General features: G+C 38.4%; 1 protein-coding gene and 1 pseudogene across 4 annotated transcripts in view; one reads left to right on the top strand and one right to left on the bottom strand.

Moving 5' to 3' along the window:
• The window catches only part of LOC126763925 (uncharacterized), a 28,598-nt gene extending 28,047 nt beyond the window's left edge, over positions 1 to 551 (top strand). For all 4 annotated transcript variants that reach the window (XM_050481697.1, XM_050481696.1, XM_050481698.1 and 1 more), the window contains exon 4: positions 222 to 551. In XM_050481697.1, coding sequence (XP_050337654.1) covers positions 222 to 423 — 202 coding nt within the window. In that variant the 3' untranslated portion in view covers positions 424 to 551. The remainder of the gene's footprint in view (positions 1 to 221) is intronic.
• A 16,911-nt stretch (positions 552 to 17,462) lies between these two features.
• LOC126764740 (small nucleolar RNA U3) lies at positions 17,463 to 17,664 on the bottom strand (annotated as a pseudogene).
• Between the last annotated feature and the right edge of the window lie 1,941 nt (positions 17,665 to 19,605).

The following is a 19,605-nucleotide window of genomic DNA, read 5'->3' on the forward strand; positions in this document are numbered from 1 at the left end:
GACTATTGTTTTCTATACGTATTCAATCAACCGTTATGTGGGCAAAAATGTTATACACTGCTGTGACATATTTCGAGAGTTTAAAAAGTATGTAGTCGTATAAAATTATATATTTATTAAAAAAAAAAAAATATTATGTATTATAGTTAAAAATATTACATATTATAATTTTTTTTAATTTCTGGGTATATATGTTTCAAGATTAAATTTTTATCTTCCAGAAATCCCCTCGTTGGATATCTTTTAGATGGTACAGCAATTAAGGACGCTTTGGAATCGGGAAAGAGAGTTAACGAAAAGCCTTGTGAACAGGTATACACATCTTGCCCATTGGACAATAAAACGGCTGGTAATCTGTTAACGAAATTACTGCTGACCAAACACTCTTCAAATTTATTGAGGTCACAGTGGTTAAACATCTAAAATTTAATGTTTCATTTTAGTATATCGACACTCGAGAAAGAAATCTTAATTTTCAAAAAGCTTGCACATTGACAAAATATATTGGGATTCATTTTAGATATGTACAATAAAGAGAATATTCTTTTGTATGACGGCATTATTATTTATTTAAAAACAAAGCAATTAAGACCGGACTTACTTAGGATTATGAAAACCGGCGTCATTCCTTTCCGTTTCTGCAAAACGTTTTAAGACACAAGTCTGGAATGGCTTAGTTCGCAAGCTTCCAAACAAAAAATATGGTTTCTGTATTCAATAATATGTATATCTCAAAAATTGTTCGTTATTTTCGTGAAAAAAAAATCAGCCATATACACAGATGCCCGGAAATTCGGTATATGAGGGATTCAAACCTTATTCTCCGATTTCGTCAAGTTTGAAACAAGCGATGGATCACCTTGAGAGTACTGTTTGTGCAAAGTTTCATTGCGATAACTTAGCCTACAAAATCAGTGCGAAACGAAATCTCAGGGAACGATGCAGATAATTTTGACTTAGGTCTAACTTAAAATTGTTTGTTTTTCTTTGTTATAAATGCGAAATATTTGTTTTCAAAACGGTTATTATGAAATTATGATATTTTAATATCAATGGTATAGTGTCGTTGTAGTAGTTTTTTTCTAATTTTTATACTCCTGCAATATTTTGCTACAGAATATATTAGTTTTGTTCACCTATCGGTTGTACATATCAACAAAAACTAAGCGAGATAGATATAGAGTTCTATATACGCAAATGATTAGGATGACGAGACATCCGGGTGACTGTCTGTCTGTCAGTCAGTCCGTCCGTGCCACTTGTAACATGAGTAAAAGTTGAGATATCTTGATGAAACTTATACGGGTTTTCTAGGACGAAAAAAATTACGAGATTGTAGATGGGCATAATCAAACCACTGCCACGCCCACAAATCGCCATTAGCTGAAAACTTATAAATAAGCACTAATTTAAGATATAAAACTGTAATTTGATACACAGGATTGCGTAAGCCCTCTAATAAGTTTAATGAACTCTAACTGACAGTGCGAATTGGAAGATAGCCCCGCTCACTCTCCATGTAGCGGTACTGTTAAAAACTACTAATACTATGTTCGGACCGACATTGAAAACATTTTGAAAACACATTTGTGTGTTGTGGAATCTAAGTCGTTCGGACGGACAATGTGTGTTTTCGATGAGTTTTCACTGACAACTATCAATAGCGGCATTCTCTTGCTCTTGCAAGATTGCATGATGACACAAAATCCAAAAATCCTATACCGAAATATGCAAGGCCAAGAGAGCACCCATTGTAGAATCTAGTGATATACATTATGACGGCACGAAAATAAACGTGGGTATTGGTCGGACATATTTATAGCCATTGCAAATAATTTTGTGCTTGTATTTGTTGTTGTGCCGTTGCACCAAGAGGAAAATTCTGCAATTTCTGCACCGTGCAAGGTGCAAGAATCCCCTAATATGAGAATATCAAGCGACAGCTGTTTTTGTATATGGAATGTAAACAAATGTCAAGTGACAATTTAGGGCTGGCAAATATGTTTTCCAAAAACATCGATTAAACTAGAGCAGGCACCGATTATAATGAGTGGAATGTAAGTTTTCAAGTAGTTTTCAGCGAAAACTGTGTTTTCATTTGATAGATTTTACATGGACGAAAACACAAGTTTTCGTGCGAAAACCAGTTTTTCCCACGAAAACATGTTTTCGTTGTCGGTCCGAACATAGTATAAAAGCGTAGTAAATCAATAACTAATTATGCCAGGGACCTTAAAATTTTATCTTCGAGATGCTGTACTTTATGGGAACCGACTTTTTGGTTTCGGGACCCAAGAGATCGATTTCGACTAAATTTGGTGAGTGGAATGCTACTCATATTCCTATGTCACAGTGTGAATCTGGACTAAATAGGACTACAAGCACGCCTACTTCCCGTATAACACAATTTTAAATTCCTCTTGATTCCTTTATTTTCTAGTACACAAATGAAGAAGTATTTATAAAAACGGAGCAAAATTTCGCACGAATCTTCCTTCAGCTATAGCTGACTTTTTAACGAAAATATCGGTCAGTGTGTGAAATAAATAATTGAAATTCAGAAACAATCCTTTCCTGCTAATAGTATGTCTGTGTGCTACAAATGAGTTGAACTGGGTCAATATTTCCCTGAGCCCCCATAACTAATTACTTGAAGGTAGAGTATATGAAATATTTGGTTAAATTGAAAGGAGAACTTTGTCCATTTCATTTCCTTCAAAGTAATCCCCTCCCGCTGCAATAAACTTATACCAACGAATTTGCCAGTCATCATAGCACTTGGAAAAATTGTCCGTCGTGATGGCCATCAGAGCCTTCTTTGATTTAACTTTTATATCCTCATTGAGTCAAAATGGTGTCCTCGGAGTGGTAATATGAATTTGCTGAATAGCCAAAAGTTACACGAAGGTATATCAGGAGAATGCGGTGGTTGCGACACGATATTAGTTGAAAATGTAGTGAAATGATCACGAATAACCAATGCAGTATGAGATGGTGCGTTATCGCACTTCTTTGTTCAATAAATTCAGATATAGTAAAAATCTAAGAAATCAATTTTTTTTTGGCGGGTGAAGGAGTGGAAAATGCCCTCCGCATCATCGGTGCTATCGTCACAGCAGCGGTATGTGCCACTTGCAGGTCACTAAAAACCTCCCCTTTGAGGAACCGTCGGCCACCCTGGGACCGCATTTGCATTACTCAGGGTGGCGTTCCATTTTTCTCATTGAGAGATTTACATCTGCGCACCTGCGTCCAGGTCCCGCTTTTTGCTGCGTAGCAAGAGTGCAGCGAATTTTTTGATGATTCCCCAGTTTGCTTCAGTCTCCAACATGACGCTGACTAAATTGTCTGCGTTTATTGGGCCAACCAGGTCTTCTACGGCGGTGCGTTCTGCTTGCCAGCGCACACATTCAAAAAATGTGTGTTCAGCGTCGTTGTAAAGAATTCACTTTTAGAGCCTCACAAAACGACACGTATCTCAAATACTAATAAATATATAGACGTGAAATTTAGCATAGATGTCACTTATAGTACTACCAACTTACAGAAAAAAAAGTTACCAATTCGAAAAACTCGCGAAGTATAAATCAAATTTACCTTTCAATTTGACCACAGTAGTATACTATATACATACATATATGTAAGGTGGATGAGGAACGCTTAGTTGAGAAAGTGCAGGCCTGTGAAATTATACATATGTATATTTTATATAACAAAACGTGCATAGGTTACTGATTGCCAGAAAAGATGAGGGCTGCATGGGACCCGAATGCTAGGAGTTGTTATTAATTGTTTACATTGTGTATTTTAAAAGAAGAACAGTGTGTAAAGCGGTTGCTGTTGCTCCGTTAAAAACTCACAATACGCAAGTTTGAGGCTCTTCCGGAAGAGCGCCATTTATGCATGATACTTGGCCATTATTAAAAAATATGGATTCCTTAAAACAGTTGATAATGGCTAGGCCGTAAGTTGATCTTTTTTCCATTTTAACTTTATTATAAACGTAACATGTTTATTTAAATTTTATAGAAACCGCTGCAAATCATGGATGGACAATTCTCAAAACTCGGCGGGTCGCAGCTGTTGAAAGACCCAGCGAAATTACCACAGTTAAGGCAGTCGCGGCCGGAGTTGTGAGCATCAAATGTACAGTGTATCAATCTGAAAGAAGCAAACGGAAACCTACAGCGACGATGGCTACAGTTTAAAGAAAGTCTGGCAATTATACATACAAAAGATGTTTGTAAGCATTTAGACCTATCAAAAAATCCACCCTAGTAATTGTGCGAAAGGAGGCACTGCTGTTAGAAAAATCAGTACGCACAATATTCAAACAACAACCATAACATTAAAAGCAATGTCAATTACTGCTATATATTGCCCACCGAGATACAAAATCCTTGAAGAATATAAAGAACTTCTCCCCAGCGGGGACAAAATAAAGGCCTCACAAAAGCAGGGCAATGTGAGGCCTTATTTGTTTAATACCTTCCCTTTCTCATGAATGACCTTCTTTTAGTAGCGTAGGGTAAGGTGTACAAAATAAAGAGACAACGTAGACTATGATATTCATTTTCAAAGCTGCACAGCGTTTGTAAATTTTTTACTGTTATCTGCCGCCGACCTCTTGTCGCCACCGAATACTGCGTATATGCAACCGCGTTACTGTTTGCCATTATTGTTCTATTTTTCGTTGTCTTCGGAAACGCTGGGTTTATGCATATAATTATTATATTTTCTCATTTCGTACGCGGACTTACAAGTAAGTTGTAGTTTTTTAAATGTCTAGATTAATATACATATATATGAAACTAATTGAATAGTAAATTAATTATTCTATTGAAATGGGAAAAACTAAATGTGGAGTGAGTGATAGACATTTTCGTCGACTTGTGACAAAAAAAAAAGAGCACAATTGAAATCGTGAAAAAGGCTATTGTTCCAGAAAATGAAAATGTTCCTTGTTGTAGCAAAAATGTATCTGAAGAACTAAATATAAATATATGTAATGTGTATAATGTGCGTAATGCGGCTACTGGTAACTCTAACAACAATAATAATGACATAAATGCGAAATTAAGAAATTGGTGCGTCAAATATAAAATTCGTAAGAGGGCATGCGATGAAATTCTCCAAATATTTCGTAGTGCTGACGTGCGTGTACCTGCATCAAAGAAACAAATAATGACGTTGCCTAACTCAGAAATTAATATAATTGATGTGTCGCCTAGAAAATACTTTCATTTCGGAGTAGAAAATGACCTTTCTTTGATGAAAATTTCTTTACCTCCAAATATGGATTGCCTATATATTGATATCAATATAGACGGGTGTCCGCTTTTTAAAAGTTCAGGGACACAACTTTGGCCAATTTTAGGAGCAGTGTCAAATCGTAATGATATGAAACCATTTTTGATTGGCGCGTATATAGGTAACCGTAAGCCGAATTCCATAAACCAGTTTTTAACAAATTTTGTAGATGAAATAAAGTACTTAAATGATCATGACTGGTTCTTGAATGGAATAAAAATGTCTATAAAAATTTGCAAATTTATTTGCGATGCTCAGGCAAGAGCATTTCTTGCCGGTTTTGTAGGCCACACAAACAGCAATGGGTGTTCAAAAAGCACACAAACTGGTAGGAAGATAAATAAAAGATTAACTTACAGTAAAACTCCCGCACAATTAAGAACAGATGCAAGTTTTAAAAATAGAAACGATAGACTTCATCACTGCGTAGATTTTTTGCAAAGTCCAAACGTTCTCGAAAAAATTGGAATTAATATGGTTGCGCAGATACCTTTGGACCACATGCACCTTGTCGAACTTAGTTGCACAAAAAAGATATTGACTGTAATTTGGGAAAATAAACATAAAACTCGTAAGATAACTTCTCTTCAGAAAGTTGAATTAAACAAAAAAATAAAAAGTATTCGAAAATACATTCCAAAGGAATTTGGTCGAAAGCCAAGGGAGTTTGATGAATTGGCCAGCTGGAAAGCCATCGAATTCAGGCAATTTTTGCTTTATACTGGCATTGTACTCTGCAAGGACTATTTTGATGAGAATTTGTTTTATCACTTTTTATTGCTGCACTGCGCGTATCGAATTTTCTCTTCAAATAAATGGGAAAATAATTTGCCTTTCGTTCGACAGATGCTTTGCGATTTCGTTGAACAGTTTGGATCCATTTATGGAGAAGAAAAATTGTCATACAATATTCACAATTTGTTACATTTGCCTGATTGCATTGAAAGCTATGGTAATGTGGATTATTTTTCGAGCTATAAATTTGAAAATTACTTACTAGTTTTAAAGCAAAATGTCCGTCAACCTACCAAAATATTGATAAATGACGAAAATTCTCCACCTTGTGAGTGTGAAAATAAAATGAAAAAATTGGGCAAGTAAATACTATACATAATTGTGTATATTAAATTGATTCAACAATTATAGAAGAAGAGGTGCAACAAATGAAAAACTTAATTTGTGAGCTACATGTGAAGATGGATAAACTGTTTGAGAAAGCATTTCCGAAATCTACAAGCCTGGACATATTTCCAATAAAAAGCGTTGAAGAAATGGAACATTTTGAGGAAAATGCTGAAATGTTTCCAAAAAATAACGTAGTAAGTTAACTGAATGAACAGTATTTTCTGTGAAACTATACATATAATTAATACTTTCCTGATTTCAATAGATTTGTAGCGTTAAAGAATGTATAGGTTCAACACCTATTACAAAATTTCTACAATTTATCGTCACAGAAGAGTGCTTGTTAGAGAACAATTGGGATGGGCTGCAGAAAAAAAATCATTAAAAAAAAATCAACTTATTTAGAAAATTTGTGTTTGGTAGGTTTGTTTTAATTAAATACATAAATTCACAACTCACAATTGCTATTTCTAATTTTAGATGCTCTGAAATCCCCCGAATACGGCTTCCCAAATTACGAAAATGATATTAAAAAATCGTTAAAATTAATAAAAAATAGGGTGTATAAAAAAACCTACGATAATAAATCAAAATAATATTATTCCAGACAGCTCAAGAACTGGGTGTGAGCTTTTACCGAAGGACACCAACAAAATGCCAGATGTAATAGACTTCTTTATAACCAAGAAGATATCTCGAAATTTCATAGCAATAGAAGGTGGGTTAGATCTAACCTCTAATCACTCCCCATTATATTTAACACTAAGTGAAACAGTCATTAACAGAGATCTTAGTCTGAAGCTATACAACAAGAATACAGACTGGACTTCGTTCAAACAAATACTTCAGACTAAAATAAAGTGTCCGAAAATCACAGCAATTGAACAACTTGAGTCGGTAGTTTACGAAAGAAATTCAACAAGCAGCTTGGGATAACGCGAAAAATTATAGGTTCAAATTACCCTAAAGAAATAAAAATCCTCCTAATAAAGAAAAGAAAGTTACGACGGAAATGGCAACAAACCCGCTCACCACTCGACAAAACAAACCAACCAACAATTGAGTATGATAAAGCTAATACATTTGCAAAACACCTGAATCCTTTCGTCCAAACGAGGATAGTGAAATCGCGTCCCTCAGTAGTATTCAACAGGATCATGCAACAATCCCACCAATCACCATTTGTGAAATTAAAAAGCTGGCTTCGATTTAATTGCAGCTGAAGTGTTAAAGCAGTTACCATACAAATGTTTACGGAAGCTGACCTATCTTTTTAATACAGCAATCCGTCTGACACATTTTCCAAGCCTTTGGAAAGTTGCCGAAGTTGTTATGATTCCTAAGCCAGGAACCAATTTCACTACTTCCACAAATCTAAAAACATTTTGAAAAATTTATTTATCAAAGATTAAAACCTATAAACTACGAAAAGCAGTTAATCCCATCGCATCAGTTCGGTTTTAGAAATAAGCATTCAAAAATAGAACAAATTCACAGAATAACATCAGAAATAGAAAAATCCCTGGAGGAGGGAATCGTATGCTCAGCTGTATTCCTTGACGTTGCACAAGCGTTTGATAAGGTATGGCACGAATGACTTATGCAAAAACTAAAATCATGTCTTCCGATTGAGAATTGTGCTCTTTTAGAATCGTATATCACCGTAAGATTTTTCCGAGTAAAACAAGGAAATGAATTCTCTAAAGTATCTTAGGTCCACTTTTATATATTCTGTATACAAGAGACTAACCGTTAGCACCAAACAGTATGACTGCCACTTTTGCTGAAGACACCGCAATACTATGCGTCGAAAAAACAGCAGAAAAAGCTGCGCTAAAAGTGCAACATACAATCAACCCTGTGGTAAGTTGGACTAAGAAATGGAGAATAAAACTAAACGGTGGCAAATCGGTTCATGTAAACTTTAAACAGTATTAATGTTATACAACGTTTTCAAAACAAGGTGCTAAGAGGCTCATCGTTTCACTGAATGCAATATTCGCCGTGGCCAATGAGCAAAGGGCCATAAATTTTTCGCAAAATTGTCAATTTACACAGCCGCATTAGTTTTGCGGGGATACCAGATTCAGACATCGCGGCATAAAGGCAGCTCCTTTTCGTGCTGTTAAAGACAGCTTTAAAATGGAAAAGATTTGGCACATGGTGAATATCTAATCAGTTGTTGATTTGCCAGGTCTAAAGCCACACTGGTAAGGTCCAATCAGTTGGTTGACGCTGGGCTTTAATCTTTCACACAATACGCTCGATAGAACCTTAAATGCGATGTTGAGGAGGCTTATCCCACGATAGTTGGCGCAGAATATGGGGTCTCCTTTTTTGTGGATTGGCCAGAGCACACTTAAATTCCAATCGTTGCATGCTCCTTATCAGTTCTTCGCCGCCGTATTTGAATAGCTCTGCCGGCAATCCATCGGCCCCCGCCGCTTTTTTGTTCTTCAGACGAGTAATTGCTATTCGAACTTCTTCATGGTCGGGCAATAGAACATCTGTTCCATCGTCATCGATTGGGGAATCGGGTTCGCCTTCTCCTGGCGTTATACTTTCACTGCCATTCAGCAGACTAGAGAAGTGCTCTCTCCATTATTTTAGTTTGATCTGGGCATCGCTTACTAGGGTTCTACAAGAGTATGCTCCGGTCTTTTTTCGTAGATTTTTTGAGCATTACCCCTGTCGGCCAGCTTGTCAAGCTCTTTCTACTCACGCATTTCTACCTCTTTATTTTTCTGTCTGCAAATGCGTTTCGCTTCCCTCTTCAACCCTCGGTATCTATCCCATGCCAAGCGTGTTGTGGTCGATCGTAACGTTGCAAGGTAGGCAGTCTGTTTTCTCTCCGCTGCGACACGGCACTCCTCGTCGTTCCAGCTGTTCTTTCGCATTTTCCAAAAACTAATGGTTTCGGTTGCAGTTCTACGTAAGGAGTTTGAAATGCCGACCCACACTTCACTATACCGAGTTGTTGACGAGTGCCCTCAGGGAGCAGGAGTGCAAGTCGAGTCGAAAATCGTTCGGCTGTCTGTTGTGATTCCAACTTTTCGACGTCGAACATTCCTTGTGTTTATTGACGTACGTTTTTTGTGGCACAGAGGCGGGTGTGAATCTTTCCTTCAACAAGATAGTGGTTCGAGTCGATGTTAGGACCTCAGAGCACACGCACGTCTAAAACTGGACGAACGTCTAGCCATACTCCGATGGAAGAGAAGGACGATGTGACCGAAAATACCTTCTATAAGGGCCTGGAGCGCACATATGAATACTGCCATCCGCCAAGATGTCAAAACGTGTTTGGCGTCTTTAACACCAAGGTGGAAAAATAAGGTGTCTTTGGCTAAATGGTTGATAAATTCGGTCTTTGCGATAAATTATCCCCAATAGGGTTGAGGCTGATCGACTTCGCCGAGGCCCGAAATATAGTCATCTGTGGTACTAGATTCCAGCATAAGAAAATTTATCAAGTTTCCTGGATGTCTCCGGATGGAAAGGCCAAACAACCAAGCGTGAGCCGATGGATTGCCGGCCGAGCTATTCAAATACGGCGGCGAAGAACTGATATGGACCTTTAGGTCCCAATCCACAGAAATGGTGACTTCACAATTTGCGCCAACTACTGTGGGATAACAAACATTTATCCCACTGTCAACAAAGTGATTGGACCTTATCAGTGTTGTTTTAGGCCTGGAAAATGAACAACTCATCGGATCTTGGAAAAGACTCGTGAAAAGAAATTTCAAAGCTAATTTTGACAGCACGAAAAAGAGGTGCCTTTATGCCACCCTGTCTGAATTTGGTATCCCCGCAAAACAAAAACGGCTGTATAAACTGACGTTGAGCAACACCAAAGATCCGTTACGGTCAGGAAGCACCTCTCCGAGGTGTTCGATACAAAACGAGGTTGCAAACAAAATCTTCAACCTACATACTTCTGGAGTAAATAATTCGAGTTGCAGATTTAAACAGAGAAGGTCCTATCTTCTATATGAGTGTACAGCTGCTGGCGTATGCTGATGATATTGATATCATTGGCTCTAACAATCGCGCTGTTAGTTCTGCTTTCTCCCGAATGGATAAGGCAGCGAAGCAAATGGGACTGGTGGTGAACGAGGGCAAGACGAAACGTCTCCTTTCATCAAACAGACAGTCGTCGCACTCACAGCATGGCTTTCACGTCTGTCACTGTTGACAGTCATCACTTTGAAGTTGTAGATAGTTTCGTCTATTTAGGAAACAACATCAACACCAACAACAACGTCAACGTCGAAATCCAATGCAGGATATCTCTTGCCAACAGGTGCTACTTCGGACTAAGTAGGAAATTGAAAAGTAAAGTCCTCTCTCGACGAACAAAAACATAACTCTACACAACATTCATGATCCCCGTCCTGCTTAATGGTGCAGAGGCATGGGCGATGACTACATCTGATGAGTCGACGTTGCGGGTTTTCGGGAGAAAAATTCTGCGAAAGATTTATGGCCCTTTGCTCGTTGGCCACCGCGAATATCGAATTCGATGAAACGATGAGCTGTATGAGATATACGACGACATTGTCATAGTTCAGCGAATTAAAAGACAGCGGCTACGCTGCCTAAGTCATGTCGTCCGAATGGACGAAAACACTCTTGCTCCGTTAGAAAAACCAGGTGGCGAAGTACCTGGTTGCCCGTTTGGCGCCACCGTGTGAAAAGAAGAAACGATTAGCGCGCTCTTGTTAACTCTCCTATATCTGCATAAGCGGCTTCTACGCCAGTAAAGAAGAAGTAGTGAAAGGCTAAGTGCTTATAATTCAACTGAATGGCTTATCAAACCTCTAGTATGCTATTAACGGCAATTAAATATGTGCAATTCAGTTGAAAGTTATTGAAGACTAAAAGATGCAGTATTTTTGGCTGGCTGTCATCGACTAAAGCTCGCTCTGTGTAGACGTGTTTCGGCTTATCTTTTGCGTATTTCGCACAGTACACATCCGTCTTACGTGCACGTGTTCGCTTGGTAAATTTCTGTTTTATTATTATACCGCATATCGTTTTTCCTACAAGTGTTTTCTAAACAAGTGAATCGAGTGTGTAGACATAATAATCATGGCCCCCGGGCCACCCAACCTTGGGAATAACAGGTTCGCTTTGCTTGCCTCGGAATCCCATCCAAAAAGAAAGAAACCCTCATACACGCCCCTTAATTTTCCTGACTTGCCTCAGTCTAGGAAAGAAAACCCTAAATTTATTATTATTAGTGCTTCCGACTCAACGAAACCTATCTCTAATTATTCTTGTTTCGCCGTACATAAAGCATTAGAAGCTATTAGTAAAGAAATTATTTCGATTTCGGAATTACGTGCTGGCAATCTGCTACTGCTTGTGAAAAACAACCAAATTGCCCAAAGGTTCATTTCAACTAAAAAGCTACATGGTGTGTGCGAAATTGTTGTAAAATATCATGACAATCTTAATAGCGTAAAAGGTACAATCTATGCACCCTGCCTAAACAATGTCAGTGAAAAAGAAATAATTGAAAATATGAGTAACCAAGGCGTAGTCGGAGTGTACAAATTTTCGAAAACTGTGGAAGGAGTTTCACAATTCACTGGAGTTGTGCTACTTACTTTTGATCGGTTCGAGCTACCAGATAAAGTTGACGTTTCTTGGCGTAGTGCTAAAGTGAAACCCTACTACCCTAACCCAATGCGGTGCAAAACTTGTCAACGGCTTGGTCATACCGCCAAACACTGCAAAAATGCGCCCGTATGTATGTCATGCAATCTTCCCCCCCCTCCTCCCCCATGCTCTCGCACGCTCTGTGCAAACTGCTCTGGTAACCACCCGTCATCTGCCAACACGTGCCCGAAATACATGCAAACGAAAGAAATACTTAAAATAAAATGTCAAAACAAATGTTCCATGCGCGAAGCACTTAAGCTTTACAAAGCACAAACACCATCGATGCTTAACTCCTCTTTCGCCGAGGCAGCTAAAGAAGCACAAAAATCAAATAACAACCCTACTCAAAGCTCCAAATCTCTAATCTCTCCACCCATCTCATTAAACAAATCGCCGATTACTACTTCATCTGAAATTTCTTCTGTTAACCCACCTCAAATAATTTCTTCTTTACCTAACCACTCACCACAAAACAACAACAATCAACAACCTAAGAATGCCTTAGTTTCCGCTTTTACACCTCTTCCGCAAACTCTATTACACACTCCCTTCAATCTCGAATCTACACTCGCAAACATCATTTCGCAAGCTAACGCTTACCAAAACAAAACAGAAGCAGACGCTTCCATGAAAGAGACAGCTGACACCTCAATTGTCAATCTCTCTTTAAACCAAACTATACCTCAACATAATGAAAACAACTCGAAAGAGCAATTTATGTCTATAGACGAATGCAATTATTAACATACATACATATTTGTTATCATAGCATATTAATTTTGTGACAATCTCTCTCCCGCTCTCAATGTTTAAGATCCTACAGTGGAATATGCACGGTTACCTCAACAATTACACGCAACTAGAACTTCTGTTGAAAGAACATTCGCCAAACGTTGTCTGTCTCCAAGAGACTAATATTGCTGCTGATAAGTCAGCAGCTTCACCCCATCAGTACCAAAGCTATTTTTACAACTTGCCTCAAAACAAAACTAACAAGCAAGGCATTGCAGTTTTGATAAAAAGATCGATACCCCATAGACAAGTTTCCATTACTTCAAATATTGCCACAATTGCAATAGAAATTTCACTATCTTTCAAATTTACTATCGTGGCCCTCTATATACCACCTCTACAAAACTTCACATGCAGCGAACTTAGAAACATTTTGCGATCAGTTTCTACTTCATTCGTTATAGTTGGGGACTTTAACGCCTGGAGTCCACTTTGGGGATCAACTCTTTGCAACAATCGAGGTGCTATCATAGAAGATATGATATTTTCAGAAAACCTCACTTTACTTAACGACAACAAACCGACTCACTTTTCCACACACAAAACTTTTACCTCTGTTGATCTTACATTATGTTCCTCCAACATCGCCCCTAAACTAACTAGCAATACCCTTCCCCACCTCCACGGCAGCGATCACTTCCCTATTCTTACTATTTTACGCACTCCGTCAGTCTTTAAGGCCCAACCCATTCCAAAGTTCCTAACAGATATAGCGAACTGGGAAAAGTTTCAACATACTGCCAGCGACCTTTGCGAAAAATACCCCTATTCGGACAATATCAACAAAGAAGTTGCCACAATTACAAAAATTATTCGGACTTCTGCTCACCTTTCCATTCCACAATCCAGTAATAAAATCTTTACTAAAACTGTGCCGTACTGGTCTCCTGAGCTATCACAATTAAGAAATGTAAAGCGCTTTTATTGGTCGGAATATAGACGGACAAGATCAAACCAAAATTTAATTATGTATAAAAAGGCTAACGCGATGTTTCGTAGGAAAGCAAAACAATCTAAAAGGGACAGCTTAAATAATTTCTCGGAATCTATCAACCATAAAACAAACCCGAAAAAAGCATGGTCCGATATTAAAAAATTATCTGGAATATACCCGCAATCCCAGTTGATCTCCATAAGTAATGTTAATGGGCCTATCGCCAACGCAAAACAGCTATCTAACTACTTCGCAGCATACTGGTCAGAATACTCGCAGGACTCAAACTTTCATGCCACTTTCATTTCAGACAAAAACAAATATCTCAGTACTTCCCCTTATACTTTGTCTAACATCACAGATTGCAATATAGAACATATTGAACTAGAGTCTACACTATCCTCTTTCTCAGGCAAAACCCCGGGTGCCGACAGAATATCGTACCCCATGTTGCAACATCTACCTTCATGTTTGATGGCCAGATTAATTAAGTTATACAACAACATTCTAAATAAAGGTATTTACCCCCAAACCTGGAAAAACGCTATTATTATCCCCATTCCTAAGTCAAGTAGTCCTGCAACAGAAGCATCAGGTTTCAGACCCATTTCACTGCTTAGCTGTTTAGGTAAACTTTTCGAAAAAATTATAGCTCATCGTATTTCGTGGTATGCCATAAACAATAACTCCATTAGTCCGCAGCAAGTGGCTTTTAAAGAGGGGCATGGCACCATTGATGCCTTGCTCCTCTTCGAAAGCTATGCTTCTACTGCTCTTTCCAATAGAAACCACCTTTCCGTGCTAAGTATAGACTTCGAGAAAGCCTTTGACCGCGTGGGAGCTCATGTAGTTTTACGTCAGTTGGTAAAATGGAACCTTGGTGGAAAAATCCTTAAAATTATCCAGTCTTTTCTCACTAATCGCAGATTTGTTTCCAAAGTAAATAACACCTTTTCGGATTATTTCTCTTTACATAATGGTATTCCCCAAGGTTCCCCGCTATCTGTCATTTTGTTTACCGCTGCATTCAATGAAGTTTGTCACATAATTGATAAGTATAAAAATATTTTTTACATATGCTATGCTGATGATTTATTATTGGTCTCTAAACTAAGTGACCTAAACCTTGTTAAACAAGATTTTACTAATATATTAGCTGATTTAAGTATATGGTCCGAATCATCTGGAGCCAACGTATCTTTAAACAAATGTAAGAATTTCCATGTTTGCCGCAAACACAAATGTAATTACTTTACATTAGTTTATAACAATATTCCAGTTGTAAGCGCTAATAAACTTAAGTTTCTAGGTTTAATTTTTGATAAAAAATTAACTTTCAAAGAACATTGTTTATATTTAAGAAAGCAGCTGGCTGCTAGGCTTAACATTATTAAATATCTATCATCCAAACACTGCTTAATTAACTCGTCAACACTAATAAATGTAACCAGAGCTCTTATATTATCGAAGATAGACTATGGCCTACCCATCTATGGCAACTGCGCGAAAAGTGTCATCAAGTTACTGTATTCCCCATACCACATGGCTGTGCGCAGAAGTCTTCGCGCTTTTCCGACATCGCCAACACAATTCATACTTGTGGAAGCGGGGCTACCCACAATCGAAGAAAGATTTACACTTAACCTAAAAAAACTCATACCGAAGCTGTTTCTTTGTTACAATAATATTCTTTACAAAACAGTGTTATCCGAGCTGCAACGGAAAAAGTCTACAAGTCGTAAGTCGTCAATATTCCTCTGCATCGAATACGCCAGAGAGCTTGATATCACATTCCCTTCTCTCCGCCAAAAAGTATCTTCTCCGCCTTGGATGATAAACAAATCATGTTTCATGCTAAACTTGGAGAAATACGGAAAAAGTAGTACCTCCCCCACAGTATTTCAACGCCTTTTCGCGGAATATACAACTCCACTGCTCCCAGACTGGAAATTCGTTTTCACAGATGGTTCAAAAACCGACATTAGCACAACATTCGCCGTCGTTGACTCCGAGGGAAGAACAATTACAGCAGGAATACTTCCCAGCTACGCCTCGGTTTTCACAGCTGAAGCTGTCGCTATCTTCAACGCAATCATCTTCGTCGTAAAATCTAGTTTTAAAGCAGTTATCTGCACTGATAGCAAGTCAACCATACACGCGGTAATAAATACAAACAACAAGTCCTACTTAATTTCCTGTATTCGGAGCAAATTAATCGAGAATAACAATCGCTTGAAACTAATGTGGGTTCCAGGACATGCAGGCATAAAAAGTAACAATCTGGCAGACGAACGGGCTAAACTCGCAGCAAAAGAACCACTAATAACTTTTGACTATATTATGAAAAAAGACTTGTATAAGTGTATATCGCAGCTCCAATATAGCTCACATATGGAGACTTGGAGATCTATCCAGCACCAATATACTGCGAATAACCCGAACAGGATAAAACCAAGCTATCCCGCCAGCTGCCGGTGCAACGACATCAAAGCATTTATCCGATTACGCCTAGGACACACAATTGCCACACATGCGCACCTTCTAAATCGTTCTAGTCCACCAGTTTGCCAACACTGCCCGTCGTTAGCTTTAACAGCCTATCATTTACTCGACGACTGCCCACATTTCGCAGCAATTAGAAAAAATATCTTCGACGACCAAATACCGTCTGCTCTGTTACAAACGAGTTCCTCCGAAAACGTAACAAAAATATCAGCATTCTTAGTACAAACAGGATTAAAACCACAAATATGATTATGTTTATAAACTTCCCATTACTTATTATTTATTTTGTTCTTAATACTTTTCTATTAGCTACAGAACATTTTATTAACTTTTACACCTAAGACTTAATTAAGCAATAACTATACATTTTATATTTACATCAGCGAGCCGAAGGTCCTGGCAGCCAGTGCTCCTTTTTCCCGTTGGTATAATGGGAATAAAGTTGCTCTCTACGGTCAAAGAAATGGGAAAGCGCATAATGAAACTACAAGCAAATGTCAATCCTAAAACTATTATAATGCCCCCCTTTATTGCATTTGAAGTTGGACTTTTCGCGACGATGGCAAAAATAAAAGCTGACATTTTTGTAGGATATCTCAAATAAAAAAAGGTGCGTGGAGTCCCTACGCGCGGATGAAGTTATACTTCTTAGTGATATTCCAAGAAATGCATATCATTTTGTATGAAAGAAAACTAGAAAACTTAAATTCACATTTTATAAATTTATTATAATTTATTATCTCCCCGAGCATGCCTTTGCCAACAACTCGTCTTTTCGCGACGATGGCAAAAGTCAAAAATCATAAATTGCACAACTTTCTGGTGCTTCTCGCAAAAAGCTGCGTCGATATGTATTCACGATCATACGTATACATACATACATATGTATTTACGCATGTTTGTAGGCGAAGCTGCTACAGCGGCAAGGGGTGACAATCGGTGGCCATTACTTTACTTATGCCATAGAAATTCTATTGCTACGAATATGGAAATGACAACGAAATAATGCAAATATGCATATTTCTAAAGGTCATAAATTTCTTTGAAGAAATGAATGATCCTGAGAAGTAGTATAGAACGGCCAACGCAGAGCATTTCAACCAAAAGTAATTCATTCATTAAAATCACCACACAGAAGTCGTTTTATCCGTTGTAAGCGAACGATTTTCGAAGAAACATCATTTCTAATTTGCCACAAGACAAAATTTTAAATGAAATTCTTAAACCTCACGCTGTCAGATAAAACGATATACCTTCACAGCGGGTCGATTTCCAAAAAAATGTAAATCAAGACTAACTACAGAAATAATCCTGTAAAGTATAGCCTTAATTTTTCAACGGCCAACGCAGGGTATTTCAATAAAAGGGCACATAAAATAGTTGAGAATTCGCAGAAATAAAAGACAAAGGAAAGAAAAAGGAGTATAACTTCAATAATGAACAAACATACATATGCGCAGCATCAGCAAGGAAAGAGGTAACAATAGGCGATCCATTGTATATTTCTTTCATGCATAACAAAACCATAATTAAGACAACGCAATTCAAGTGTCAGTGGTGGTGTTGGTGGTAAGCGATTCAAAAGTGACGAGGAGCACGTAGGTTCGAATCCCAACAGAATTTATTTTAAATTAAATATGTCACCAACCAAAAATTGAAACATTGTTCTACAAAAAAAAACAACAGCATAAGCATGGCAACATTGTGTTGTTGGTAGAAAAGCCGAGCTGTGCCGAAAGAAACGAACAAGCGGTCGCCGATTGTCACCGCTTCGCTTGCTGCTCGAACATCTTCGCAGACAAGGTTGCGTAGATTCATATTGAGCACGGTTGCGCAACCTGAATCTATCGCAACCATTTCCGAACTCGTATAAGAAGTATAACTTCAAAAAATTATATATTGTGATATTTTCCAGAAGTTACTTTGCAATGAGGAAAAAACATAAGGCTGGCAATTATGGCAAGTTGATCACTGATATGATTTCCCCATCATCGGCTGCAAAGATGCATATGATCCATTCCTAGTTAGGTAAACTTAAAGGTAATTATTCGGAACAACATAGGCGTTATCAGGGCAGGATACTGAAAGCTTTATATAGTCCCGATAATTTGGGGGTAAATAAGAGAAACTTCCACGGGACATGGCAGGAAATTAAAATTATTAATTTTTATTTGGACTCTATTTTAAAATATTTGATGTAAAATCGAACCTTAAATGGATGAGCGGTATCTTTTTAAAAAAATATTTATGCCGGCTTTTCCAATGCGGATGATATGATTTCTAAGTGTCGTTTCGGTCATTTTTAATATTATATGTCATGGTTTGCAATTTTTTTTCATTGTATTTAGTAATGTTTCGAATTTCATCTTCGAAAGATATACGCAAGAGCAACTTTTACAAATTATTAAATTTTATTATCAAAATAGTTTTGCAGCCATTGCAAATAATTTTCTGCGTGTGTTTGTTGTTGTGCCGTTGCACTAAGAGGAAAATTCTGCAATTTTTGCACCGTACAAGGTAGAAAGATTGTTGATAAAAACTCGCGGCACTTACCCGTTGATTTGGCGATGTCTTTGGTAGCAAAAATACAAGCGAATTAAATGCGGGAGAATGATTGACGACTGGTATGACACGTATGTATAAGCGCACGGATCGAATCAAAAAGAGACCTGGCGCCGTCCGCCAGTTCCTTTTGTTGATTGTGTTTGGTGTCCTCATGTGTGGTGCGAAAGGTGTGGTGTAGATGATGATGCGTTGAGTTGTTGTATGTAGTGTGGGGAAAAGATGATGTGTTGAGTGTGGTGTGTGTAGTGTGGGATGAAAGATGATGTGTTGAGTATGGTGTGTATGTGTGGGGTGATCGGCGGGTGGAAGTCGAGATACGCGGCCGCGATGGTTGGGTGGTCGGTTCACTTCGCGTGACGAGCTGCGATGTAGCAGCGTATGATGCGGCCGGTGACACGTTTGGCACAGCCCTCGTGACTCACACTCTGGAGTAGTATGAGTGTGCGACAGGCAGTTGAGGCAATGCCCGTGGGCCTGGACAACTTGCTGCCGTTGCAAAGGTCGCATACCCCTAAATATTCCACACTGATGCAGACGATGTGGGCGTCGACAGATGGGGCACCTTGTCCGATGGGTCTCCGAAGTCCTCGATGTGATCGGTGGTGGTCGGGTGCCACCACGAGGCGCGGGTGCAGGTACCGCTGCAGGCGCGGTTACCGGTACAAGTGCCGGCGTTGTTGCCGGTGCGGTTGCTGGCGTGGTTG

Source organism: Bactrocera neohumeralis, unplaced genomic scaffold, assembly GCF_024586455.1.
Source record: "Bactrocera neohumeralis isolate Rockhampton unplaced genomic scaffold, APGP_CSIRO_Bneo_wtdbg2-racon-allhic-juicebox.fasta_v2 cluster09, whole genome shotgun sequence".
NCBI classification, from domain to species: domain Eukaryota; kingdom Metazoa; phylum Arthropoda; class Insecta; order Diptera; family Tephritidae; genus Bactrocera; species Bactrocera neohumeralis.